Source organism: Canis lupus, chromosome 30 (genome assembly GCF_011100685.1).
Source record: "Canis lupus familiaris isolate Mischka breed German Shepherd chromosome 30, alternate assembly UU_Cfam_GSD_1.0, whole genome shotgun sequence".
Classification (NCBI taxonomy): Eukaryota; Metazoa; Chordata; class Mammalia; order Carnivora; family Canidae; genus Canis; species Canis lupus.
In genome coordinates this window covers 23564955-23589316 of record NC_049251.1, presented here as the reverse complement: position 1 = coordinate 23589316, position 24362 = coordinate 23564955, and the positions used below count along the sequence as shown (strand labels likewise).

The following is a 24362-nucleotide window of genomic DNA, read 5'->3' as shown; positions in this document are numbered from 1 at the left end:
GGTTACCACATAAGATCTTATTTGAACAATAGGTTCCATGGCTAAATAAAACTTGTAAACCATTCTTTTTAACTGGAAGTTGTAAATCCTTTTCCATGATGATATTTTTGAGCACTGATGTGTTTTTATATAAGACGTGTGTGTGTATGTTTGTGTGTATGTGTGTAAGCAATTTAAAGGAAACAATAATTTATATTTTAAGGATCAGACTTTTAAATGTGACATTTCTACTTCACTTAACCTCTTCAATAGCTGAGTATTAACTCTGGTTTCTACTGGTTAGAAAAGTTCTACAACATTTGACAGGCTTTGAGATCTTAACAGAGTGCAGGAATCATAGGGAAATTCTGTTTTGGGCATTAAAATAAATGCTTCTATTAAGTTTTCTGATCGACAAGGAAGAGAGGAGGGGAGGATGTTACAATTCCAGCTTCTAAAGGATCTATTTTAAAAAATAGGTTATTTGACTCTAATTGACTTCCAATACAGATCATTCAACCACAAAGACATTCTCTGGCAAAAGAACCAGCCACAGGTAAGACCCACTTATAAACTGGGTGAGAGGAAGAATTTGAATGTGAGCACCTCAAACAAGAGTACCTTTTTTTCCATTTAAAAAAAGCCTTCCTGTGGTTGATTTCCATAAGTGTGTATTTCCTCTTCATGATCCCAGTCATTAATCACCAGTTAGTGTTTAATGCACACCTGCATGGATCATGGATTCCACAATCCAACCTGAAAACTCAAATTTTAGGTTGCCTCTTCCTCTAATAATTATAATTGTCTGGCATTTCTGTTTTTGCAGAACTTGATTCAAGACACAGGGTTTCAGTGTCTTCTCTTATTCCTCCCCCTACCTGTTCTCAAATTCAGAATCTTTCAACTTCTGCCTAATTGCCATTTTGGGCTGAATAATTCTTTATTGTGAGGCTGGCATCGAAGGCTGTCCTGTTCTTTGTAGGATGTTCAGCAGCGTCCTGACTTCTCCCTGGATGCTAACAACTGTTCTGTCCCAATTGTGACAACCAGAAATCTCTCCAGACACTGCCAAATATCCCTTTGCGGGAGCAGCAGAATGGAGTGAAAAGGGGGTAAAGTTGCCCCCTATTGGGAATCCTCCCAGAAATCACTTGGGCACCACCAGATGTGGTTCTCAAAGAAATCTTAGATATATTATAATTTAACCAAGTCAATGTTCTCAACCCCAGTCGCACATTTGAATCACTGCAGTATTTACAAATGATTAACGGGGCATGAGTATTTTTTAAAAGCTCCCCAGGAAATCTCAATTTGTAGACAGGGTAAACATGCATATTTAGCGGTCATAATACTCATAAAAACTTAAAAAAAAACTTTAAAAAAGAGCCACCGATTTTATTTCAAATAGGAAATATCCAGGTAGTTTCAGAGCAAGAAAAAAAAATTCCAAGTTGTTAGCTTATAGAACATAGGCCACTGGAGACATTTCACATTTACTTTCTGTTCTGTTATGATCACAAAGCATTTGGGAACCTCGATACCTCTGGGAATGCTGGGCTTTTAAATGCTTTGACTGAAGGTGCATCGCTTGATGTAGAGCAATTTCTCTGGTGCTTGTAACTCTCAGAGACTTGTCACCAAAGTGACATCAATTAGGGAACTTCACAGGGAAGAGCCTGACCAGGGGGAAATCCCCCAAACGTAATGTAATGTTTGTGATTCGCAGGGAAGGAGGGGTGAGTGAGACTTAGAAAGAGCAAGGGTGGACTAGGAAGAGAGGCCTTCTGATAATGTTTTCCAACACATGAAAAATATGACCAAATTGCTACCTCTTCCTTTTGTTAGTGTTTCAGTAACAGAGGGAATAAAACCATATGATGAAGGTCTTTATATTTTAGGATCCCAGGACCATTATATCCAGAAGGAGTACACATTCTGGCAGCTGCCAATCCCATGTCTTCTGGACAGCCAAAGAGGGCTAGGTGATATTCTTGGCCAGTTATTGATCTTCTGAAAGGTGTGGGATGCATTAGATGAAGTTCAACTTTCCATGTGACCTTAAGCAACTCACTTAACTTCCTTGAGATTTTGTTTCCATATCTGATAAAATGGGCAGCATGGCATTTACTTCAGAAAGTCACTACGAGGATTAAATTAGATAATAACCTTGAAAGCGTTTTGTGAATTGTAAGCCCGAAAGGTAACATTATCTTTCCGAGGACCATCTATCCTGAAGATTCCACTAGACCAGGATCCAATGGCTTCCAGTTTTGGTTTCGGGGCATGTGTAGAATAATGGATGAGTGCAGCCATTGGCTCAACTTGTCAAATGTCTCTCCTCAAGTGGACAATTAGGAAAATACATTGGAGTTAAAAATATAGGGTGATGTAATTTTCATGACTGAGGTTACAGTTGTATTTTAGGTTATTATATGCTAAAGACAAGAAAATTAATTGGTGCCCTCTAAAATGCAAAGAGCAAGAGATTTATCTGATAAATGGTTTCCATTAAAAAATTCCATTTGGTTTCCCAAATTTATCTTGTCTCCTGAGGCTTCTGAATGGCACAATGTCCTTCCCCTGTGCTTTCCAGATGTATTCTACTGTTTCCTATATCCCTAGGTTTGAAGAATATCGGTATTTATACAAATATAGTGGCACAACATAACTACAGAGTAAACTCATTAGCTCCCTAATTCATGGACATATTAACTGAAATCACTGTGTTGCCTTCCAATTTAGTCTTGGTTGATACTCAAAACATAATCTTTGTGGAAAAACAAAGCTTTTGTAATGCTATTCTGTACAGGTAATGCAGCTAAGATCATGCAAATAAGTCCATGGTCAAGGTTCTAAGTTACCAGTGCTTGCTTAGTAACAAGGATTCCCATCAAAGGATGAAACAAACAGAGCAGGAGATAAGGCCATTTCAGGGGACAGTCAGTGGTGTCCTGTGGGAAACTGGTGAAGAGGTCAGCATTTGCAAACTTTCACTTGAATGCTTTTACAATTAGGTGCCTCACAACGGCTAGCAGAGAAGATTGGGTGGATTCCATTCTAGTCTTATGAAAACACAGACCCCTGGATGCCATCTTTTCTGAAGAGAACACTAGTTCAGCCGATTGTAAACCCAAACTAAGCACACTACTACATTATCACACTAAGCTCATATTTATCTGGTTTGTCCTCAGATTGTTCCGTCTCGAAGTCTGGATCAGGATTTGGGTGGTGGATTTCAATGACAAGAACATAGATGAGGCCTCCAATGACAGCGCCAACCAAAGGGCCCACTACAGGAATCCACCAGAAGTTATTTCCAGCTCTGAAATCAAACAAGAAATTAGTGATACACCATTTGGATCTTCCTCCTGGCCTTACTAGTTATTCACTAACAAGCCAGTCTTTCTCCTGCTCATGGTTTCCATTTAACTCAGCAAGAGCTAAGTATAAGGACACTCACTGCAGTTTGGCAATCATCATCCTAGATTTTCCATATACCTGATTTCAAATGATTGATTCCATTGTCCTATTAGTACCCGTGAGACAATATGTCCCATTTATTTTTCTTTCAGGAAAGACAGTCCCTGAACCCACTGTCAGAATTGGAGGCATCTAGGGACAGTGCTGGTTGATTATTCAGGAACCGTCTTTCCTCCATTCTTAAATGATGAATCCTGGGGATTACTAATGGAAGGATGTGGAGAGGTTCCTGGGCAGGGCTGGTCTATGAGGGCAATCACACACACAAAACACAAAAAACAGAACAAACCAATCAGGAAATGTTTGTCAATGAATGAATTTAAAAAATGGAAGGTTGATATATGAATTACCTACTAAATATAATTTAATTTCATGCTGATTTTCTAAGGTCACAGCTTAAAGCTACTTTCTGATAAAGGGCTTCCTGCCATGATTCTCTGTCCTTTGCAGAAGTCCTCAATGACAATACATTATACTAAAAGTATAGCTCTGAGAGAAAGCAGGCACCTTCATAAATTGTCACCATCTTCTTTGAAGATAGGAAATCCATTAAAATAACTCCATAGGAAGGAACACAAGGTTCAGAAACAAGCCAAACTATACAATAATCCTATAACATTATTCATGGATTTATACATTTCAGATAAAACTGTTTTAAAGCAGAGGAATGAGAAACACCAATGTTGAGGATAATGGGGAGGAGGCCGTGGGGAAAGGGCAGGAGCTCTCACATACACTTGAGGACTTCACAGTTGGGGAAAGGCTCATGGTTGTTCCTTTTTTCATTCTGCTTAATAACACACATATGTTCCAGGTGGCCTTTTGTTTGTATTACAGTATTACGTTTGGATTAGAAAGGATATTAAAGGAAATAAGCCCTGCCCTTGACCTCCATTCTTCCTTCTGCTTGGTGATCCCTTCTACCTGGATCGTCCCTAGGACCCAGAAATCTTGGATCAGGAATGCAGGCTGGAGGGAAGAGCCCTGAGGTTGAGCACAGTAGCCACCAGATGTCGCTCTTACTGCACAGGAGAGAGGACTTGTGCACTTCTCTGCTCTCCCAGGGCCCTTTCCCAAGCCCCCAGGAATCCAGGAGGACTTTCCTATGAGAGGTACATGGACTTTAAAGAGCTAGGAGCCTTCTCTTTGGTAAACACATGAAGCAAGTATAAGCTGTCTCACTTGTCATTTCCTTTCTTTCATCATGATTTCCTGGCGAATCCCACTGTCCTTTAACAGATTAGGGTCCCAGGTATCTGCCAAGACACATGTCCTCCATTAACTGGCCGGACTTTCTTCTGTCTGGGCTGAGCATGTTGTACCAGGGTCACAAGTCATAAGTGGAGGCCCTCACACATGATTTCCTGCCTGGTCAGTCTTCCATGTCCACAGTGTCATATGCATGTGGTGATGTGGGGTGCGCCAGGGAAATGTCCGTGTTACTCACTTATGTACCACCATCATTTATTCCTTTGGGTAAACTATTTAAAATATTAACGATACCCCTGAGATCTTTCATCCATGAAGTCATTAAAACCTTAATGTGAATTACTGGGGAGAGAGTAGATGGAAAACATCCTAATATTTATGGGAAAAGCAAGGGTTAGCCATGGTCTGTTGACTTGTCCTTGTCAGACAGACCCTCTGGTGCCCCCTGCCCCAGTCCCCAGTCATCCTCATTGCCTGCCAGACAGAAGCAAGTGAGGACCAGAGAATTAGGCAGTCTTGGTTTTATCAGAGGCCTTGGGTATAGATCCAAGCTAGGATATCTCCTGAGATGCTTACCAGGGATAGGAGACCTTGAAAGGGAGGGAGATTGGAACTCTCTGGAGATCGCTATCCCTCAAAGGTTTTCTTGGGAATTTTTGAAGATTACCAGCCAGCTAGCTCTTTTCTAACTGGCTTTTGCTCCTCTACTCTCTCCTTTTTTTTTTTTTTTTTTTTTAAAGATTTTATTTATTTATTCTTAGGGACACAGCTAGAGAGAGAGGCAGAGACACAGGCAGAGGGAGAAGCAGGCACCATGCAAAGAACCCGACGTGGGACTCTATCCCAGGTCTCCAGGATCACGCCCTGGGCTGCAGGCGGCGCTAAACCGCTGCGCCACCGGGGCTGCCCTACTCTCTCCTTTTTAATCTATTGTATGTAGTGATGTAGTTTTAATTTAACTAAATTGGAGTTCTAAGTATGTCAAACTTCTGCTCTACATCCTTTGCTGCTTCCCATAATCTCCAGAATAAGGAGTGGCCCAAATCCAAATTTTTCATTCTGGGAGTCTAGATCCTCCGTGACCTGACAAGATTTGTCCTTTCCAGCCTTCCTCACGTACCCTTCCAGCTAGATTAGATCACTTAGTTATTTTAACATTCTGTCTTTGTATACAGTATCCTCTCTACCTGAAATATCCTCACTGTCCCCCATTCAAGATGTCCAAATACTATAAAATGCCTCTATTTCTACCTCCATAATTCCTAAATTTGGAGCTGTAAACCTCTCAAGTCCTAGAGTCAACAAGTCAAATCTCTTTAATGGCACTTGACAGCTTCAACTTGTGTAAGCGCTTATGCTGACCCCTCTGAAACAGAACGCAAAGGAAGCAGAAGGGCAGCAGGGTTTCATCTCTAGCACAGGGCCTTGAATAGGAGATCAGGTTGCTGCAGGGATGAATAAACCAATGCATGAAAAGAAAAGACCCTGACATGGAGGGACATGGAGCTCATTTGGCAGTGGATGATTCTAGCATTTTTGCCACAGACATGATCTCCTACCATATACTTGACAAAGCCACGAGAGAATAGGCAAGACTTCTACCTATTTTAGAACATCCCCACTCTTAGAGCTTTGGGTGAGTCATGAAACAGGGCTCAAAGGGTGGCCTTCAAGGCCTCTTTGTTCCAGGGGTCTGTGTGAAGCCAACAGAGGTGACTTGGTCATGGGGGCAGTGGTCTTCTAAAGTGAGGCTCAGGAAGGTGGGATTAATGAAACTCAGATTAATTCTGGGCTCTGGGTTCTGGGAATCTTTCTGACATATGTTTTTCATTTTCCATTGGAAGAATATAAAAGAACCTTCCTAGTTAGGGACATTTTGTTCAACCTTTTCATGTTCTAGTGGCAATCATTCTTGAACTAGAGCTCCTCACCTGTGGCACTCTTAATATTTTTTGGCTGAATAATTCTTTGTTGTGGGGATCTGTACGGGTACTGTAGGATGGTTGGCACTATCCCAGGACTGTAACTCACTAGATGCCGGTGACAACTTTCATCTCCACCTTCCCCAGTTGTGATAGCCAAAAATGTCTCTAGGCGTTGCCCAATATTTTGAGTGGAAAAAAATCACCTCTGGTTGAGAACCACTGCTCTAGAAAATTCATTGCATTATTAGCTTCTTAAAGACAGGGGATGTTGCTTGGTTTTCTTTGTATCCCTCATCTCTTAGGACATGTTTTACATGTAGTATTTGCCCATCCTTCCATTCTTTTTACTGACTTCTCTTGAGACTCTGTATATGCCAGGCCCTAATCTTGTCACTATGAGTGCAGAGGTGAGGAAGCTGCTAGGTCTCTGACCTCAGGATGCTTACATTGTGGTAGCTCTCAGACCTATCTGTGTTGGTGACCTGACTGGTGTCAGTTATTTCAACAGTTAATTTTTTACACTGGTGAAGGCAACCCAAACTTTCACTGAAATGAGCCATCACATGTGTATGATTACATGTACAGGTAAGCATTTAGGGACACTCAAGTCTTTCCTCACAGCAAATATCAAACTAAAATTTCCTCACACATGTCTTTCCTACTTCTCTTTCTCCATGTTAGCGCCCTGTTCCTTGATGAACCAAAGTGAGTTCCTTTCCCATCGAGAGATGTGATAAGTAGATGAGGACAGACCACTGTGGTTGTATGGGGCAAAAGTGGGAAGGAATTAAATGGGCACAGTTTGTTTTGGAACAGTTGCCAACAGTTGACGTATTTCCTCAACTTGCCTCAACCCCAAGGAGTTGGGCTCCTTACTGACCCAGCACATTCTGAGGTAGAAAGCATGAGGTCTTGCCATTTCCTGTGCAAGAGCTCTCTTTTATGTCTTTTCTGCCGGGGATTTCCTACTCATGACCCAACTCAGCTCTCATTTCTTTGGTGGTGGCTTTCCCAATTTCCCAGGCATAGTTAGTCATCCTCTGATCTATGTTCACTCAGCACTTTGTTTTTGGGGTTGCCAAGGCACTTATTATTGCTCAAGGCTAGTGTTTTAGCTGATTTTGAAATCTCCTTACATAGCACAGTGACCACAGCACAGACAGTGTTTGGTAAAGACTTGCTGAATGAGGGAAGCATAGCATAGTTCACTATCAAGAGCCTTGTAGTAGTATCACAAGATGTAAATTCTAGGCCCAATTTTATCACAAAGTGAATCTGCAGATGAGTTATATGACCAAAATACTCACATAAAACCATCTACCACCTGAGGACTTAGTATTATTATTATACAGGGTAAGCCTGTTGCATTTGAATTTACCCAGAGACTCTCTCTGTCTCTCTCCCTGTGTCCATGTGTGTCTTCCCTACTCCCCTCCCCCACCACACCCCATATCACAAACTGCCAGTGAAACAATCCACACTGATGACCAGAGCATGCACCTGATCTCCAAGCTCCCAAGAGAACTCTCCTGGACCTCTCTAGTTTAATCCCAGCCCTTTCCCATGAGGCGCAGCAGGGATCTTTCTTCCCCCAACACCACTGTTACTTACGTGAAGACCTCAAACCCCCATCCTGCCAAAGCAGTGAAAAGTCTAGGGCTCAGGTCTCGAGCTGGGTTCATGGCACAGCCACTGTTCAGTCCCAAGGAAGAAGAAATGACAATAATCAGGAGACCGATGGCAATGGGCTCTAGGCCTCTGGGGACTCCCAAGTTTCTGGAGTCAAAAATGGCAAAGACAATCATGAGGAGGAACATGGTGGCCACTACCTGGGGAGGGAGAAAATGCATAAGGGGTTTAACCTGTATCCTGCTCCTTTGCCCACCTCAGAATTCACTGCCTCTCGTTAAGAACAAACCTAGTGATAACTAACAGTCACTGGTGAGCACACCGTGCCAGGCTCTCTTCTCATCATGGCAATCCTAGATGTGGGTGCTAGCATTACTCTCATTTACACATTAGCCACTTGTGAGCCACTTGTACTCGCTCAAGGATGTGGACCCAGAGACTTCAGCTCCGGAGACTGTTATCTTCTCTACAACTATCCCAACAAGCTACTATCCTGCTAAATAGAAAGGCAAGCTGCTGGCTGGAAACCTGGTTGAAGACAGTCAGACTGGTGAGAAAAACAAGGTGAGACATCCATGGATAAACGGGCAAAGGAAATGAACAGAAAATTTGTAAGAGGAAAGTAAAATGAAGAAACAAATAAGTGGGGAACATGGATTTGTAATGAAAAAAATGCAAATAGTACTAAAGATTAGGGAAATGATACCTGTTCACTCAAGCTCTTCTAGTAGAATGAAACATGCCACTTTCAAAAGGAATGAAGACACTGTCCTTTTCTTTCTTTCTTTTCTTTCTTTCTTTCTTTCTTTCTTTCTTTCTTTCTTTCTTTCTTTCTTTCTTTCTTCTTTCTTTCTTTCGACTAATTATTTATTTATTCATGAGAGAGGCAGAGACACAGGCAGAGGGAGAAGCAGGCTCCTTGAGAAGAGCCTGATGTGGGACTCGATCCCAGGACCCCAGGATCATGACCTAAGCCAAAGGCAGATGCTCAACCACTGAGCCACCCAGGTGCCCCAACACTGTCCTTTTTGATGCAAGCCAAGGTTTGAGAGAGAAAGCATTCTTTCTCTCTTACCTCTAATGGAAAGGACCTGAACTCACATGAGAAACCTCTAAATGTCCTCCAACAGCTCCTGACTCTGATGCCTCCTTCTTCATTATAAGATAAACTGTGCCTGAATTTATTTTTTTAATAATAAATTTATTTTTTATTGGTGTTCAATTTACCAACATACAGAATAACACCCAGTGCTCATCCCATCAAGTGCCCCCCTCAGTGCCCGTCACCCATTCACCGCAACCCCTGGCCCTCCTCCCCTTCCACCACCCCTAGTTCGTTTCCCAGAGTTGGGGTCTTTATGTTCTATCTCCCTTTCTGATATTTCCCACTCATTTCTTCTCCCTTCCCTTCACAATTAAAAGACCATGAGGATAGATTAAGGGAAATAAATGACAACCTGAGGGAAAAACCTATGTTTAATTGGGGTTCCCGAGGGCGCAGAAAGGGACAGAGGACCGGAATATGTATTTGAACAAATCATAGCTGAAAACTTTCCTAATCAGGGAAGGGAAACAGGCATTCAGATCCAGGAAATAGAGAGATTCCCCCCCCAAAATCAATAAAAACCGTTCAACACCTTGACATTTAATAGTTAAGCTTGCAAATTCCAAAGATAAAGAGAAGATCCTTAAAGCAGCTAGAGACAAGAAATCCCTGACTTTTATGGGGAGGAGTATTAGGGTAACAGCAAACCTCTCCACAGAGACCTGGCAGGCCAGAAAGGGCTGGCAGGATATATTCAGGGTCCTAAATGAGAAGAACATGCAACCAAGAATACTTTATCCAGCAAGGCTCTCATTCAAAATGGAAGGAGAGATAAAGAGCTTCCAAGACAGGCAGCAACTGAAAGAATATGTGACCTCCAAACCAGCTCTGCAAGAAATTTTAAGGGGGACTCTTAAAATTCCCCTTTAAGAAGAAGTCCAGTGGAACAATCCACAAAAACAAGGACTGAATAGATATCATGATGACACTAAACTCATATCTTTCAATAGTAACTCTGAACGTGAACGGGCTTAATGACCCCATCAAAAGGCGCGGGGTTTCAGACTGTGCCTGAATTTAATGGAAAGTAGGATCCCTGAGAAATCCCACCCTTCCACATCCCGAAAGTCCATTCTGAGGCGGCTCTGGGATCCTTACTGACCCAGCAAATGCAGAGCTCACCACTGCAGCCCATGTGCATGCAAAGCACCAACAGGTCCCACCCTCTTTATCCTCCTGGCACTTTGAAGCTTTTGTCACCTGGCCAATCTCTCTCACATAATAGAGACTGATGCCCAGAGAGATAAAGGACCCCTACCATCCTCCTTTCAGCAATCTCCTCCCCTACCCTCCATCTTTTCCCTCTCACACTTTTTTCTGTGTTGCTCTCCAAAGTTTATGCGACAACTACCCCCAGCCCCCTTCCTTCAGATGGCACCAGTTTTCCCTAGTTTCCAACTGGCTAATTTAGTCTCCAAGTCAGAAAGGATCTTAAAGGTGACACACTCCACAATGCCCATCATCTGATGTTTGAGTTTTCTTGAGAAATGCCCCACCCCCACTTTCCAGCCCTGGAGGTCACCCAGACAAGCCTCCAACACCTCTAGTGACTGTTGTCCTGTGGGAAATGGTCTATATTTAGCCCAGCCCCAATTGCTAGGAAAGTCTAACTTTTGTTGAATGTAACTTTATCTCACCATAATTTCATGAACTAAATATTTTATAATTAGCATATAAATACTAGTGTGTAAATATTACATAATTAATATGTAAGTACATTAATAAATATTTATTGAGCATCTGTTAGGTACTAACTTCTACCAAATCTCCTCGGAGGGTATACATACCAAGTCTAAGTTCTTTTGCATTTGACATTCCTTCAGCTCTTTGAAAGCTACTAGTAAATCCCATCCATCCCCCCAGCTCCTGCACACGCACCTTCCCTAGAGTAAACATCCCCATTCTCTACTCATTTCTGTGCAATATCATTAGCTTTTTGCTTCTTCTCTTTCAGCGATATACCCTCTTGAAGTGGACATTTGGAAATGAGTTTACTACTCCAGTATGGAATGGAGTATAAGACCCTAAACTACTTTATTTGAATACTATCCTTCTATTTTTTTCAGCTCATTTAGGAGAACATTCCTTTTTCTGGCAGTTACAGTTCTCTGTTATCTTTTCTACTGACACTTTTCTCACCACCCCAGCTCATTTAGACTCTGTATTCCAAATTACTAATGTGACTCCTACAGTCCAGTTTCCCGTCTAATTGTCTTCACTTTTGTATTGTTCCTTTTGTCCTTAGGTGATCATTTAGTTCTTCACTAGATTCTAAATTCCTGGGCAGACACGGTTTACAATGCATTTTCCTGATATTATTCACTTTATCTTGGCAAGGAATCTGGTAAGTGCTAATATTATCCCCACTTACAAATCTGAGACCCTCAAAGTTCAATAATTTAGCTAAAGTTGCTCAGGGAGTGGGAACAGAACTGCTATGTTAATTCGGACATGCAAGTTCCAAATCTCAGGCCTTTACAACTCATGTGTACCTGTCAGTCCCTCAAGCTCTGGACACAGGGCCGAGCACACAGAGAGTGCTCAAGAAGGGCTTTTTGCCTGTCTGGTTTATTGAGCAAAGTGGAAAGGAAAAAGACTAAGGACATGAGGGCATAGTTTTTTTCATCTATCCATTAAATGGAAGTGGACAGAGTTAGCAAACTGGTAGATCCATTTTATACACATGCCCACTCTACTCTGCCCCATCGTGCAATCCTAATCACAAGAAAACAACTTAGATGTCCTTTCATCCTCCCTTGTTTCCTTCCTTCTTCCCTCCCTTCTCCTTCCTTCCTTCCTTCCTTCCTTCCTTCCTTCCTTCCTTCCTTCCTTCCTTCCTTCCTTCCTTCCTTCCTTCCTCCCCTCCTTCCCTCCTTTCTTCTTTCCTTCCAGGCTGACCAACGGTCTTTCTGGGATACATTAAGGGAGGAAGAAGCTATCAGGCTGACAACGTTGATCAGCCACAAACTGACCAGAATAGCTGTGCTATTGGCTACATCACAGATGTTTAGGTGCAGCTTGTTTATATAACAATAAGGCAGAGATACTTCTAGCTATCTTAAGAGGTTAGATAAACCTATGCATATGAGGAGACACAGAGGATCAATGATACTCTAGGTTCAACTGCCACATTTCACAGTCCTTGATTTGAGATGGAAATGTCTTTTCTTGTTCATGTTCAGATCACAGAAGAGAGAGTAATCATAAAGCAAACCCTATTTGCCCCTTTAGGGGTTGAAATGTCCAGTTGTCCACTCTTTTCTGGACCTCAACCAATGTGAAACAAGTGCATGTATTTAATCAAGATAAGAAGTTTTTGCACAGCAAAAGATACCGTCAACAAAACTCAAAGACAACCTACAGAATGGAAGAAGATATTTGCAAATGACCAATCAGATAAAGGGCTAGTTTCCAAGATCTATAAAGAACTTATTAAACTCAACAGCAAAGAAACAAACAATCCAATCATGAAATGGGCAAAAGACATGAACAGAAATCTCACAGAGGAAGACATAGACATGGCCAACAAGCACATGAGAAAATGCTCCGCATCACTTGCCCTCAGGGAAATACAAATCAAAACCACAATGAGATACCACCTCACACCAGTGAGAATGGGGAAAATTAACAAAGCAGGAAACCACAAATGTTGGAGAGGATGTGGAGAAAGGGGAACCCTCTTGCACTGTTGGTGGGGATGTGAACTGGTGCAGCCACTCTGGAAAACTGTGTGGAGGTTCCTCAAAGAGTTAAAAATAGACCTGCCCTACGACCCAGCAATTGCACTGCTGGGGATTTACCCCAGAGATACAGATGCAGTGAAACGCCGGGACACCTGCATCCCGATGTTTATAGCAGCAATGTCCACAATAGCCAAACTGTGGAAGGAGCCTCGGTGTCCATCAAAAGATGAGTGGATAAAGAAGATGTGGTTTATGTATACAATGGGATATTCCTCAGCCATTAGAAACGACAAATACCCACCATTTGCTTCGACATGGATGGAACTGGAGGGTATTATGCTGAGTGAAATAAGTCAATCAGAGAAGGACAAACATTATATGGTCTCATTCATTTGGGGAATATAAAAAATAGTGAAAGGGAATAAAGGGGAAAGGAGAAAAAATGAGTGGGAAATATCAGAAAAGGAGACAGAACATGAAAGACTCCTAACTCTGGGAAACGAACTAGGGGTGGTGGAGGGAGAGGTGGCGGGGGGATGGGGGTGACTGGGTGACGAGCACTGAGGTGGGCACTTGATGGGATGAACACTGGGTGTTGTGCTATATGTTGGCAAATTGAACACCAATAAAAAATAAATTTATAAAAAAAGAAAAAACTTAAATATTTTATTTATTTTGAGAGAGAGTGAGTAAAGGGGCAGAGGGAGAGGGAGAGAGAGAATTTCAAGCAGATTCCCCACCATGTGGGGAGCCTATTGTTGGGCTCAGTCCTATGACTCTGAGGTCATGACCTGAGCCAAAATTGAGAGTTGGCTGCTCAACCGACTGAGCCACCCAGGTACCCTCCAATCTACCTATTAAAAAGAAAGCAGAAAACTTTTTTAGTGGTATCAACTTTGGTAAAGGAAAAACTTGTCAAAAAGGCTTGGGTTATGCCTAGTGACCTCTGATTTTGCATGCTCCTGTGTGTCCCTCTTATTAGCTCATATCTTTTCACCAAAGTTCGATCTTTGTTAAGTATACACTTACTTGGTCTGCGAATGCATTCGTCAGAGACAGATATGGAGCTGGGTATGTCGCAAAAATGTGTGCTGTTGCATTTTCTCCCACGATGAGCAATTTTCCACCAGCAAAGGACATAAGTCCATCTATGGAAGACAGAACTCTGGCACATTAGTGTTCTCTGGGCAAAACCTAGGGAGACCTATGCCTGGTCTTGTGCTAAACAACTACAAACACTCAGGTTCAGCTAGACAGATCCATACCATTTGCTTCTCCTCACTTCATATCATGGTAGTTTTAGAGATACCCAGAGAAATTCTAGGATGTCAAGTCAAAAATAGAAAGTCCTGACTGCCCTCCAGAGTTCACTCCACACTTCATCCAAATCCTTAGCTGGTGGGTCCAGGGAACTAATATTCTTTGGGGGGAATTCTTGGAATTTTTGAGATCAACCGAATGCCAAAATGGAGCTGTGATCTACTGTGGGCAGAATTCATAATTCCCAGGAGGTTCTCAAGTAACACATACTACCAGGCCAGAAGTTGAGGGTGTTATGGTCCAGTGAAGATGCCCTTGAAGCAAGAGAGACAACAGTCCTTGACACAGCCAGGGCCGACCCCAGGTCTCTCCTGCCACAGCAGCTGGCTCTCTGAGTTTCTCTCTTCTGATCTGGTCTCAAATTCTCTACCAGTCCTCTTAAGCTCTATTTCTCAGAAAGACACTCTGTGGGATGAAGTCTCCTTCCACAATGTATTTTTCTAAGGCATGGTTCATAAATTCTAGTTCTGAAGGACTTCATTTTGAGAATCATAATGTACTGAGACTTACACTGGGAACTACTTTGACAGTTAATTTCATGCAATCCCAAGATCTTTTACTTTGAATGGTCTTAGAAGTCAAGTCTCTTACATTCCAGAGGAGGAAACAGATGGATAAAGTCAGAAGATTTACTTAAGTCACACAGCTACTTACTGACATAGCATAGAATTAAAGTCTGTGTCTTCAATCGCCAGGACTGTTTCTGCCCCCAGGACTGTTGCAGAACAGAATGGGGAGGAGATCCCCACCTAGCCTATTCTCAACTGCACCCCTTCCTTCAAAGGAAGGAATCCAGATTCCTTCTCTGAATACTTAATCATCATACCCTCTGCTACCAGTGAACACGCTTTCTCCCAGCCAAGCCAGAGGAAGCTTGTGGAGAAGCCACTGGCCTGTTGCTTATCTCGTGCATGTTCATGCTGTAGTACTGATTGGACCTAAAGATAGACTTCCAGTTCTGCCCTCCATTTAAATTGTGACCATTTTCTTAAAAAGACTTCATGAATTTGTCCTAATGATAATGTTGGCCTCACTCTTCAGAACTTAGAATTCTTAGAACTGCCTGTTGATTGTGGAACACTTCCCTCTTCTTGCCTAATCTCATCTCTTCCTAGCAAGTAATTATGACTCTCAAATCTTGGCCAACTCTCCCTAAGGTCTGGGCTCAGGGGCTTTACTCACCATAGTAAATGCCAAAGAGGGTCGCAGCTCCTGCAAAGGCTCCCAAAAACTGGGCTCCCACGTAAAAAGGAAATTTGAACCATTTCATCCGTCCAAAGAGACACATTGCAAGAGACACAGCTGGGTTGATGTGGCCACCTGCAAGAAAGATAAGATGATTAGGGATGTCAGCAGCAGGCCAGGGAGGATTATTACACAGAAGACCTTATGTAGAGACCTCAGGAAGACTCAGTCTTCTAGGTAGAGAGCTGTATATGGAGAGACAGAGGCTTAGATGTGTGTTTGTACTGTATGGGGGCAGGGAGAAAAGGGGGACTAATAACCACACTCGACACTGTCTAAGAAGGTTAGCTTTCTGAAAAGGGAGTCAGATATGGAAAAAAAGTTGTGCTCAAGAGGTTCATCTTCTATCTCTATGACATCGATCTATCATCTACTTAGCTATCATCTATCCAATGGTCTTTATGAAACAATAACCTCAAAGAGATTGATATAAACTATTAACTTCAATATATTTTTAAAGTCAATATATTGACACCATATATTGTTTAAGGATTACATCTGCATCTAGAAATTCCTTGGTCTATGTCCAGAAGATATAAAACTACCTTAAGATGGAAAAGAGATGTCTAAGGGCAAAGAACCTAGGTCGGTGGGCTGTGCCTCTCACTGGGGTGAGGGGCTCAATTTACTCTGAGGTGACCACAGTGTCTGGTTTCACTGTTCACAGAGGAACAGCTCAGTTTCTCCCTCACACACAAATGTAGCACCACTTCTATTACCCTGACCTAAACTCTCCTAGAGAAATCAGCTTCCTAGTTCCTCGTCTAGCTGCCAGATCCAAGAGAAGGTTTGCTCAGCGGTTGGTCACCGACACCCCAATCAGCTTTGCTACTAACAACAGCATTTACTAAACATTTGCCATACGTTATTATTGGGGTATTACCCACATTTGACCCTTTTTAGAACCCAGTGAGCTGGGTATTACTCCAATTAACTGGTGAGGAAACTGAGGCACAGAAATGAAGCAACTTTTTAAAGCCTACATGATTAGTTAAGTGGTAGAAATGGGATTCAAATGCAGGTTCATACAAACTCTAGAGTCTATGTTCTATGTTATACCACTTCCAGACCTCCTTCACCATGTTTATAAGTCTTCCCTGCCTTAGCGGGCAGAAAAAAAAATTTCAAATATCATCTTTGAGCATTTAGGCTTAGTTCCTAGAAATGAAACATGTTCATTTGAAGAGTACACTTTGTGTGCAGGGGGAAGTAGAGTCACTGTCAATGTGTCCACATTTCAATGGACATAGTTGTGGCCATAGTTGTGAACAAAAGGTAATAAAGAAGAGGGAGAAGAGGAGGAGAAGGAAGAAAAGAAGAAATTTCATCCTTTGACTCCTTATAGAACCTACAGGTGAGCTTGTTTCTGGAAGGCCTCCCCCTGTGAAGAAAGCAATGCTCTTCCTGAGTCTGTAAGCCAAAGTGGGCTTGTGGAAAGTTGTTCTCCCTGCTGCCTAAACCACATGGGCTCTTTCTTCACCTGCCCCTGTCACTTAGGGGCTAATCTGAGCAAGAAAATGCCAATATGGCAAAGCATGAGTGACTTCCTGAAGCCTTACGAACATATCCAAAGTTTTGTTTTACTTTTAAGTCTAAGAGAGCCACAATTCTGGAGACCAGCAGGATCACCACTTAGTAAGCTTGCCACTAGGCAAGCTGGGAACAGGGGTTAGGACAGAGGAACACATAGGCAGTGGAAAGTTCCCGAAGCCAGGCCTGTTTCCCTTTTCCCAGTGGCTGTTTGGAGAGGAGCCATCACCCAGCCAGCCCAGAGGGATCCATTGTGAAAGCACAAGAGCCCTTAAGAAATCACCTCCAATCAGCAACACCTTCCCTCAGAATCCACCGATGCTCTAGAGAGCTCTGTGTTTGGCACGCTCCCCTTCCAAAAGAAAACTTCCCACAGGTAGGTTTCTGCTTTTTAGCCCCTCGCAGACATTCTGAGACAGGGTGCTCATTCTTCATCTCCGACTTTACACAATGCAAGGCACACAGTAGGTGTTCAAAATATGAACGTTGAGCAAATAAATAGTCAGAAACCTTTATTCGGGCAGTTCAGACTACAAAGGCCCAGTGAGAGGGAATGTTGTTTGGGAATCAGAGAGGGGGTGTGTCCCGGAGGGTGCCTTGCCAAGCAATGGAAAGATTTCTCCTCGCAGAGGCCAGTGCTCAGCTCCTGGCTCACTGCTGGACAAAGCAGAGCAGTGTAGTGGAGTGAACACGAATGCTAGACCCAGGGAGCGCCGCCCTCCAGTCTTGGCTCTGCCAAGGTTGTTGTGACGATCAGATGACTCATATGAAGAGCCCAGGGTGGAGCTGGAGCCCACCAGGCCCATGAGATGAAAGTCTTATGTGAGCAGAATGAACTCTTTCAAGGTGCTGCTCTAGGCACGTCGCTTCCTTTCCCACACGCACAGGCCATTCTGTGATAGAGACAACCTTAATATTTTATCTATCATTATGCAAAGCTCTTTTGCTTTTTGAAGAATTTTTATTGCTCATAAAACTCTACATCAGGCAGCCCGGGTGGTTCAGTGGTTTAATTTTTTTTTTTTTTTTTTTTTTTTTTTTTTTTTTTTTTGTGGCTCAGTGGTTTAGTGCTGCCTTCAGCCCAGGGCGTGATCCTGGAGACCTGGGATCAAGTCCCACGTTGGGCTTCCTGTGTGGAGCCTGCTTCTCCCTCTGCCTCTCTCTCTCTCTCTCTCTCTCTCTGTCTCTCATGAATACATAAATGAAATCTTAAAAAAAAAAAAAACTCTCTACATCAAAAACAACCACCATACAAGCAGGCGGCATAAACACTTAATGGGGGGGGTGCATTGGCATAATTAATGGGGGAGTTGTTAGTTCTGATTGGCCAGATTGGAGTGGCGGACCACTGGCTTGTTCATGTGGGAACAGAGGGCATGGTAACTTCCTTCCAGTAAGGTAGTGTTTTCTATTGCAAAACCAGATGTCAGTTGACTTCACCAGTCAGTGACCACAAAATAGAATCTTGTTCATGTTTATGTCCACTCTCCACTGGTTATTTTTATAATCCTCAAAGAGAGCCTCGCATGTGCTCGCAAACCAGTATGTTAGCTGCAGCCACAGGAGAAAGTCACCTTCCACACACAGTCTTCCTGTCCTATTCCTGTGCCTGCTAAAAGGCAATACTGATGCCTGTGGGGATGTCAACGGTGGGCTGGTATGTTGTCTCTGCATGTCTCCAAAGCCACCAGGCCTCAAGGAACCTGAAGAGCGCTAGGTCCCAGAGATGGGAAGATAAGCTTCCTTCCCAACCCAATGCTACCTGTATCAGCCAGGCTCAGAAACTGCTCTACTTGTATTTTGGGTCTCCTGGACTCTCGTGAACAATTTGGTAGCCAGTTACCCCTCACCTGGAAAGAGCCCCACAGGCTCTAGCTCTCACTCTTCTGAGCACAGGAGCTTAACCCCAGTCCAGGGACCTGATGGGAAGACCTCACACCATCCCTCACTCTCTCTTCCTCCTGTTGGTCTCTGCCTTTTTTTCTCTATGGTGACTGTCCAAATCCCCGAGTATATCAGTAGATGCAAATAGACATGGGCCACATTGGTGATGAAAGCTATTACCTACATTGGTAAAGTTTGGGACTAATTTCCTCTAAGTAAATATGTGATGATGTTCAATTCGGGGTGTTGTGCAGGTGAAATATTCCAAATCTGTGTCTCTACCAAAAAAAATACACCTGCATTTATATTCCACAGTGTGGAAACCAGCCTTGTGTGAATGTAATGGGAACACAGAGAGGGCAGCAGCAGAGCATCTTGCCTACTCCTTTTAGGCCGCAACTATGATCTGTGTCAGCTGCCAAGGCCTTGGCACAGTCAGGACTGTCCCCTGTCTATCCCTGTGTTTAGGGAGGCACTACAGCGCTGGGATCACAGCAAAGACTTGACAAGAGTGTGAACATAAACATCACTCATGCCAAACAATCACTCACAGGAATCTCTAACCCTGACTGCCCCAGGAGCTGAGTCTATGTGCTATGGAAAGGGTGGCAGCCTGCAGATGACGGTTCTAGATGCCCAGCTCCACGAGGCTCCCAGGGGGTCTGGGCAACCAATTCTTCAGCATTCCTGTGGCAAGCATCTGTCACCAGGCCAGCCGGCTTGACCACAGGACCCTCTGCCAGGACTGTTCTGCCCAAAGGCCCTGCTTGTAATGTCATGCCCTTCCCATAATAGGCCATCATGCAAACTGTATAACAGTGGGGACAGGAGGCTTTTCTGTCACAGAGACCTGGGTCAGATCTTTTCTCTGCATCTTTATCAGCTGTAGGACTCCAGCAATTTTCTTGTTATCTTGGAGCTCCAGTTTTTTGTTTTGTTTTGTTTTGGTTTTTTTGTTTTTGTTTTTTTTTTTTTTTTTGGTGGAATGGAGACTGGAAAGCCTGCTGCAGAGTGCTGCTAGAGAGAAAGGGGATGGGGTATGTACAGCAGCCAGCACAGTGCCCACTACGCTTTGCTGTCCTTTCTGCCCTTATCCTTAGCAGACTTGCCTTGGTGTTCGGACCAGGCTGCTGAAAGATTTTGAGTGTCTCTGTGGACTGCATCACTTCCACAGGCTTCTCTTGGGTTCCCAGACTGCATTAAGTATTATTATTTCATTTTGTTTCTCAGAACTTTGTGAATGGCTTCGAACCAGTCCACCTCTCAGAGCAGAAATCAACCAACAGCTGCTCAGTGAGACCACGTCCATGAAAGCACCAGCCATTTTGCAAGTGGCCTAGACTTTTCCGATTGCTGTAGGGAAAGGTCCAGGGACTTGTCTCAGTTGGAACGATCTTTGGGTCTCTGGGAATGGCTTCCAAGCATGGGGTAGAAACCAGAAAAAGATCATACTGACAGATGAAGAATAGAATGTAATGGCTCAGTATAGGAATCAGCCAGTTCTTAGTCCTAAGCCCCATCTCTTGTGTCTTACTAAATTGCTGCTCTTGCATAAGTCACTTACCATTTGCTGGCCATTTTGATTCTGACATCTATAAAAACAGGATCAAATACATATTCTTGCAGGGCTGTTGGGATCCAAATAAACTGTAAAACCTCCAACACTGTGCTAGCACACTGGAATGGCTCAATTAATGGCAGCTATTATTTCTATTACTTACCAGAGACACCCCCAGTCACATAAATGGCCATTACAACTGCCATTGCAAATCCAACATTGATAGTGATAATTCCTCCAAAGTGTCCTCGACTGAGGATAGCTTGGGCAACGGAGCCACATCCAAGGACCTGGAATGAGAGGAAGCTCAATAACTAAGTGGAAAAGGCCACTGTTGAAGACAATGGAAAGTCCCAGGAACAAGAAATATGTTTTAAGCAAATGCGTGGATTGGGCTGCCTCAGGCTTCAGGCAACTCAAATTATAATGATCCAGCTATGCACAGATAGCAAAATGGTGGTCTTGAAGCTGTATCTGGCTTACAGATGAGTTTTGCTGGGCCTGTAGTGTTAACATTCCTCCCCTGCTTGTAAATCGGGTAATTTCACACACTGATCCAGGGTGCTGGCTATGAGTTTAAATCGAACTTTTTATTCTGAGGCAGTTGTAGTTTCCCTTGAGGTTGTAAGAAATAACACAGAAAGATCCCATGTATTTTTTACCAGCTGCTTCCTTTTAATCAATCAGAAGATCTAGCAGCCTCTGGGAAATGATTTCCTGGAGCAGAGCAGCAGCCCACAGCTCCCTTTAAACAGAGCTCTTGCACTCCCAATTGGGTTACTCATTTCACTGCACTCACGTAAATCTCCTTGCTGGCCCCTGTAGGGGAGCTGGCAATCCCTGCTCTAGAAGGTCCCAGTGTAAGCTGTCTCAGGTTCACAGTCAGATGCCCATCCCACAAATGGAAAGGCCACATGTACCATGTACAAGGCCATGGGAAAGAGCATCTGATGTGCAAGAAAACAAAGGTGGATGGGGGCGGAGGGGGGTCGGGAGAACTGGCAAACAGGCTCTCATCTGCATGTCTTTTCTCCCTGCAGAGGGCTGTGATTTCCTAGGGAGCAGAGGCTGCCCAACTCGCTGCTGCTTGCATTCCCTTAGGCACCAAGCACAGAGCTGTGCTCATAGGAAGCACTGTGCAAATCGGTGAACAGTGAAAATGAAGTTCAACAGTGAACTTTCACAGTCTTCAGCTGTAGAGGATACTTTGGAGAATGGGATCAATATCCAGAAATGTCTGGAATAAATATATTATGGTACATCCTCTCAGCAGAGTGCTATGCCACTGTTATCATCGAATGAGGGAGATCTGTGTGTACCAAAGGGAAAGATCCCCAATATGTATCTATTATTTTTTAAGGAAAGATGCAGAACACTGTTAAGGCACACTGCCAACTGTATTCAAGACACACAAAAGAGCAGGAGGTGCGATTGGACTCCTTGGTTTGGAGCTAGATGGCTGCGGCAGATACTGGAAAAAAACTTTTCATTACGTATGGGTTTTTTTTTTCTTTTTTATCATATGTTTTAGTCTGTACTGCTAGAAAATGCTACAGACTGGGTGGCTTATACACAACAGACATTTATTTCTCACAGTTCTGGGGGCTGGAGGTCCAAGACCAGGGTACCAGCATGGTCAGGTGAGGGCCCTCAACTAGGCTGCAGACTTCCTTGTTGCATCCTCACATAGCAGAAGGGGTGAGCTCTCTTGAAAGCCTTTTAAAAAGGTACTAATCCCATTCATGAGGGCTCCATCCTTATGACCTAATCATCCCCAAAGGCCTCACCTCTAATACAATTGCTGGGGGCATTAGGTTTTCAGCAAATGAAGTTGGGGGGTGAGGTGGGACACAAGCATTCTGGCTGTAGCACCATGTATTTCCTAATGTTTAAAAAATGGGTCCTACATACTCACTGAACAATGAATCAAAACCATTTAATCATGGCCCGTTAAGGAAACATTTGGTGAGGGAGTGTTATTGGGAAAGAGAAGAATCACATGCAAGTCTGGTAGGAAAGTAACAAGACAATAAATGGCCATCGGCCATCCTCATACTGTGGTTTAAAGAGCTAGTGTGGTCCTGGAGAATAAGCTCTGGACTGTAGGATCATTAAATCATAGCTCTTTCTACGTTGAATTGACCAAAGTTTTTCTAGAATACACAGCCCAGCTTGGGTTTCATAACGAAAGAGCAACCGACTTCAAGGGGTGCATCAAGCCATGAATATTTAAGGGCATATGAAGAAAAATTTCAGAAGCAAATATATGTAAGGAGAAAGAGATTAAGAATGTGGATGCTTCTTATCAGGAAGGTAATAACCAGCTACTGCCTGTCTCTTTGCAAAAGGGTGAGAAGGGAAGTCTGAGCTCACAGTATGAGAGATCGCACGTGGGCAATTTGCTGACAGTGATGAATTAATTCTAAATAGCTTCCCCCGGGGTGCATCTATGAGGTCTTTCATAGGAATATAACTTACAAACAATAATTTAATACTCGTAGAATGATTTTGGTTTACTCTTCCCTGAAGGCAGAGAAATTCTCTTGATCAACAGCTTCTGTAATCCCTAAGTCTAAGACATATCAGGTCATCTTAGCTCTAACTGCTAGACAGTAGGGTTAAGTAGGTGGGCCTGACATCTTGAGAGAAGCCCTTGGGCTACACATCACACATGCACAGGCTGGGCTCCAGACCCTACAATGAATCTTTTTTTTTTTTTTTCCTACAATGAATCTTAAATAAGGTTGTAGTAGGAACGCATTTCCTTTTTCCTATTCAAAAACACCCCTGAGTCCATCTCATAGCTTATCAATTAGCCTATCAATTCCACTTAGACTTGACCTATTTTTTTCTAGAATTCCTATCTATTATAATAACTCTCCAAACTAAAACCACCACCGCATTGGCATATTTCTTTTTAACTTAAAGCCAATTAACTGCCCTGTGCACAACTTCCAAACTAACTGGCATTTTGACAGCATCTTCTGAAAAGAGGAATGAAATGTTACTGACAGCTGACATGACCTGATTTAGACAACGGGGGGTAAGACGAGACACGTCCAGACACAGGCCAGTCTGAACATACTACTGCTTTCCGCATAAGCATCTTCCCCCTCCTGCGGTCTGATGCGCCTATGCTTGTGTTAGTCAGTCCAGAGGGGGCAGAAAGGCTTTAAATGGTCCGAGCAGATTCAGGGAGGTCTCTGTCCTGTCAAATTTCACTATGATTAATACCCTCCTCTTCCACTTTAGATTCTGAAATTGCTTTTTTGTTCTTTCTTCAGGAGGGTAATCGATGCTGTGTGCTGCAGGAAAGGAAGGAGGAGAAGTGAACGGTGTGGGGACTTCAGTGACCTTCAGAAATCACACTCGAAGATTTCAGTCCATATTTACATCATTGCTTTTTAATTTTAAAATATGTTGATTATAGCCTGAAAGGCAATGAGGAAGTCAGGTAACTACCTTCTAGTGGCGTCCCATGCCTGCCTCCTCCCGCCTGCATCCACAGCACCAGGAAAGCTGACTTTGGATACCCTAAAGTACCACGGCCTGACTGCTGGGGGAACTGGTCACCCACTCTGGTTCCCTTCTTCGTGTGCCCAGCGTAACTTTTTCGCTTCCAAAATGAGAGAACTGTCCTCCATGAGAGAATTTCCGACATGGTTCCCTGCCCTAACTTTTAGAGGAACTGTCATACCATTCCCCTTCTTAGATACAGAGCCTTTTATTTTTATTTTTTTAAAAAGATTTTATTTATTCATTTATGAGAGACACAGAAAGAGAGAGAGAGAGGCAGACACAGGCAGAGGGAGAAG

At 43.2% G+C, this 24362-nt stretch overlaps 1 protein-coding gene across 4 annotated transcripts in view; it reads right to left on the bottom strand.

Moving 5' to 3' along the window:
* Positions 1-304: 304 nt before the first annotated feature.
* AQP9 (aquaporin 9) overlaps positions 305-24362 on the bottom strand; it is a 48537-nt gene continuing 24479 nt past the window's right edge. For all 4 annotated transcript variants that reach the window (XM_038580538.1, XM_038580537.1, XM_038580539.1 and 1 more), the window contains exons 2-6: positions 20711-20837; positions 15513-15650; positions 14040-14158; positions 8205-8422; positions 305-3301 (exon numbers count right to left, since the gene is read on the bottom strand). In XM_038580538.1, the coding sequence (XP_038436466.1) occupies positions 3127-3301; positions 8205-8422; positions 14040-14158; positions 15513-15650; positions 20711-20837 (777 nt within the window). In that variant the 3' untranslated portion in view covers positions 305-3126. The remainder of the gene's footprint in view (positions 3302-8204; positions 8423-14039; positions 14159-15512; positions 15651-20710; positions 20838-24362) is intronic.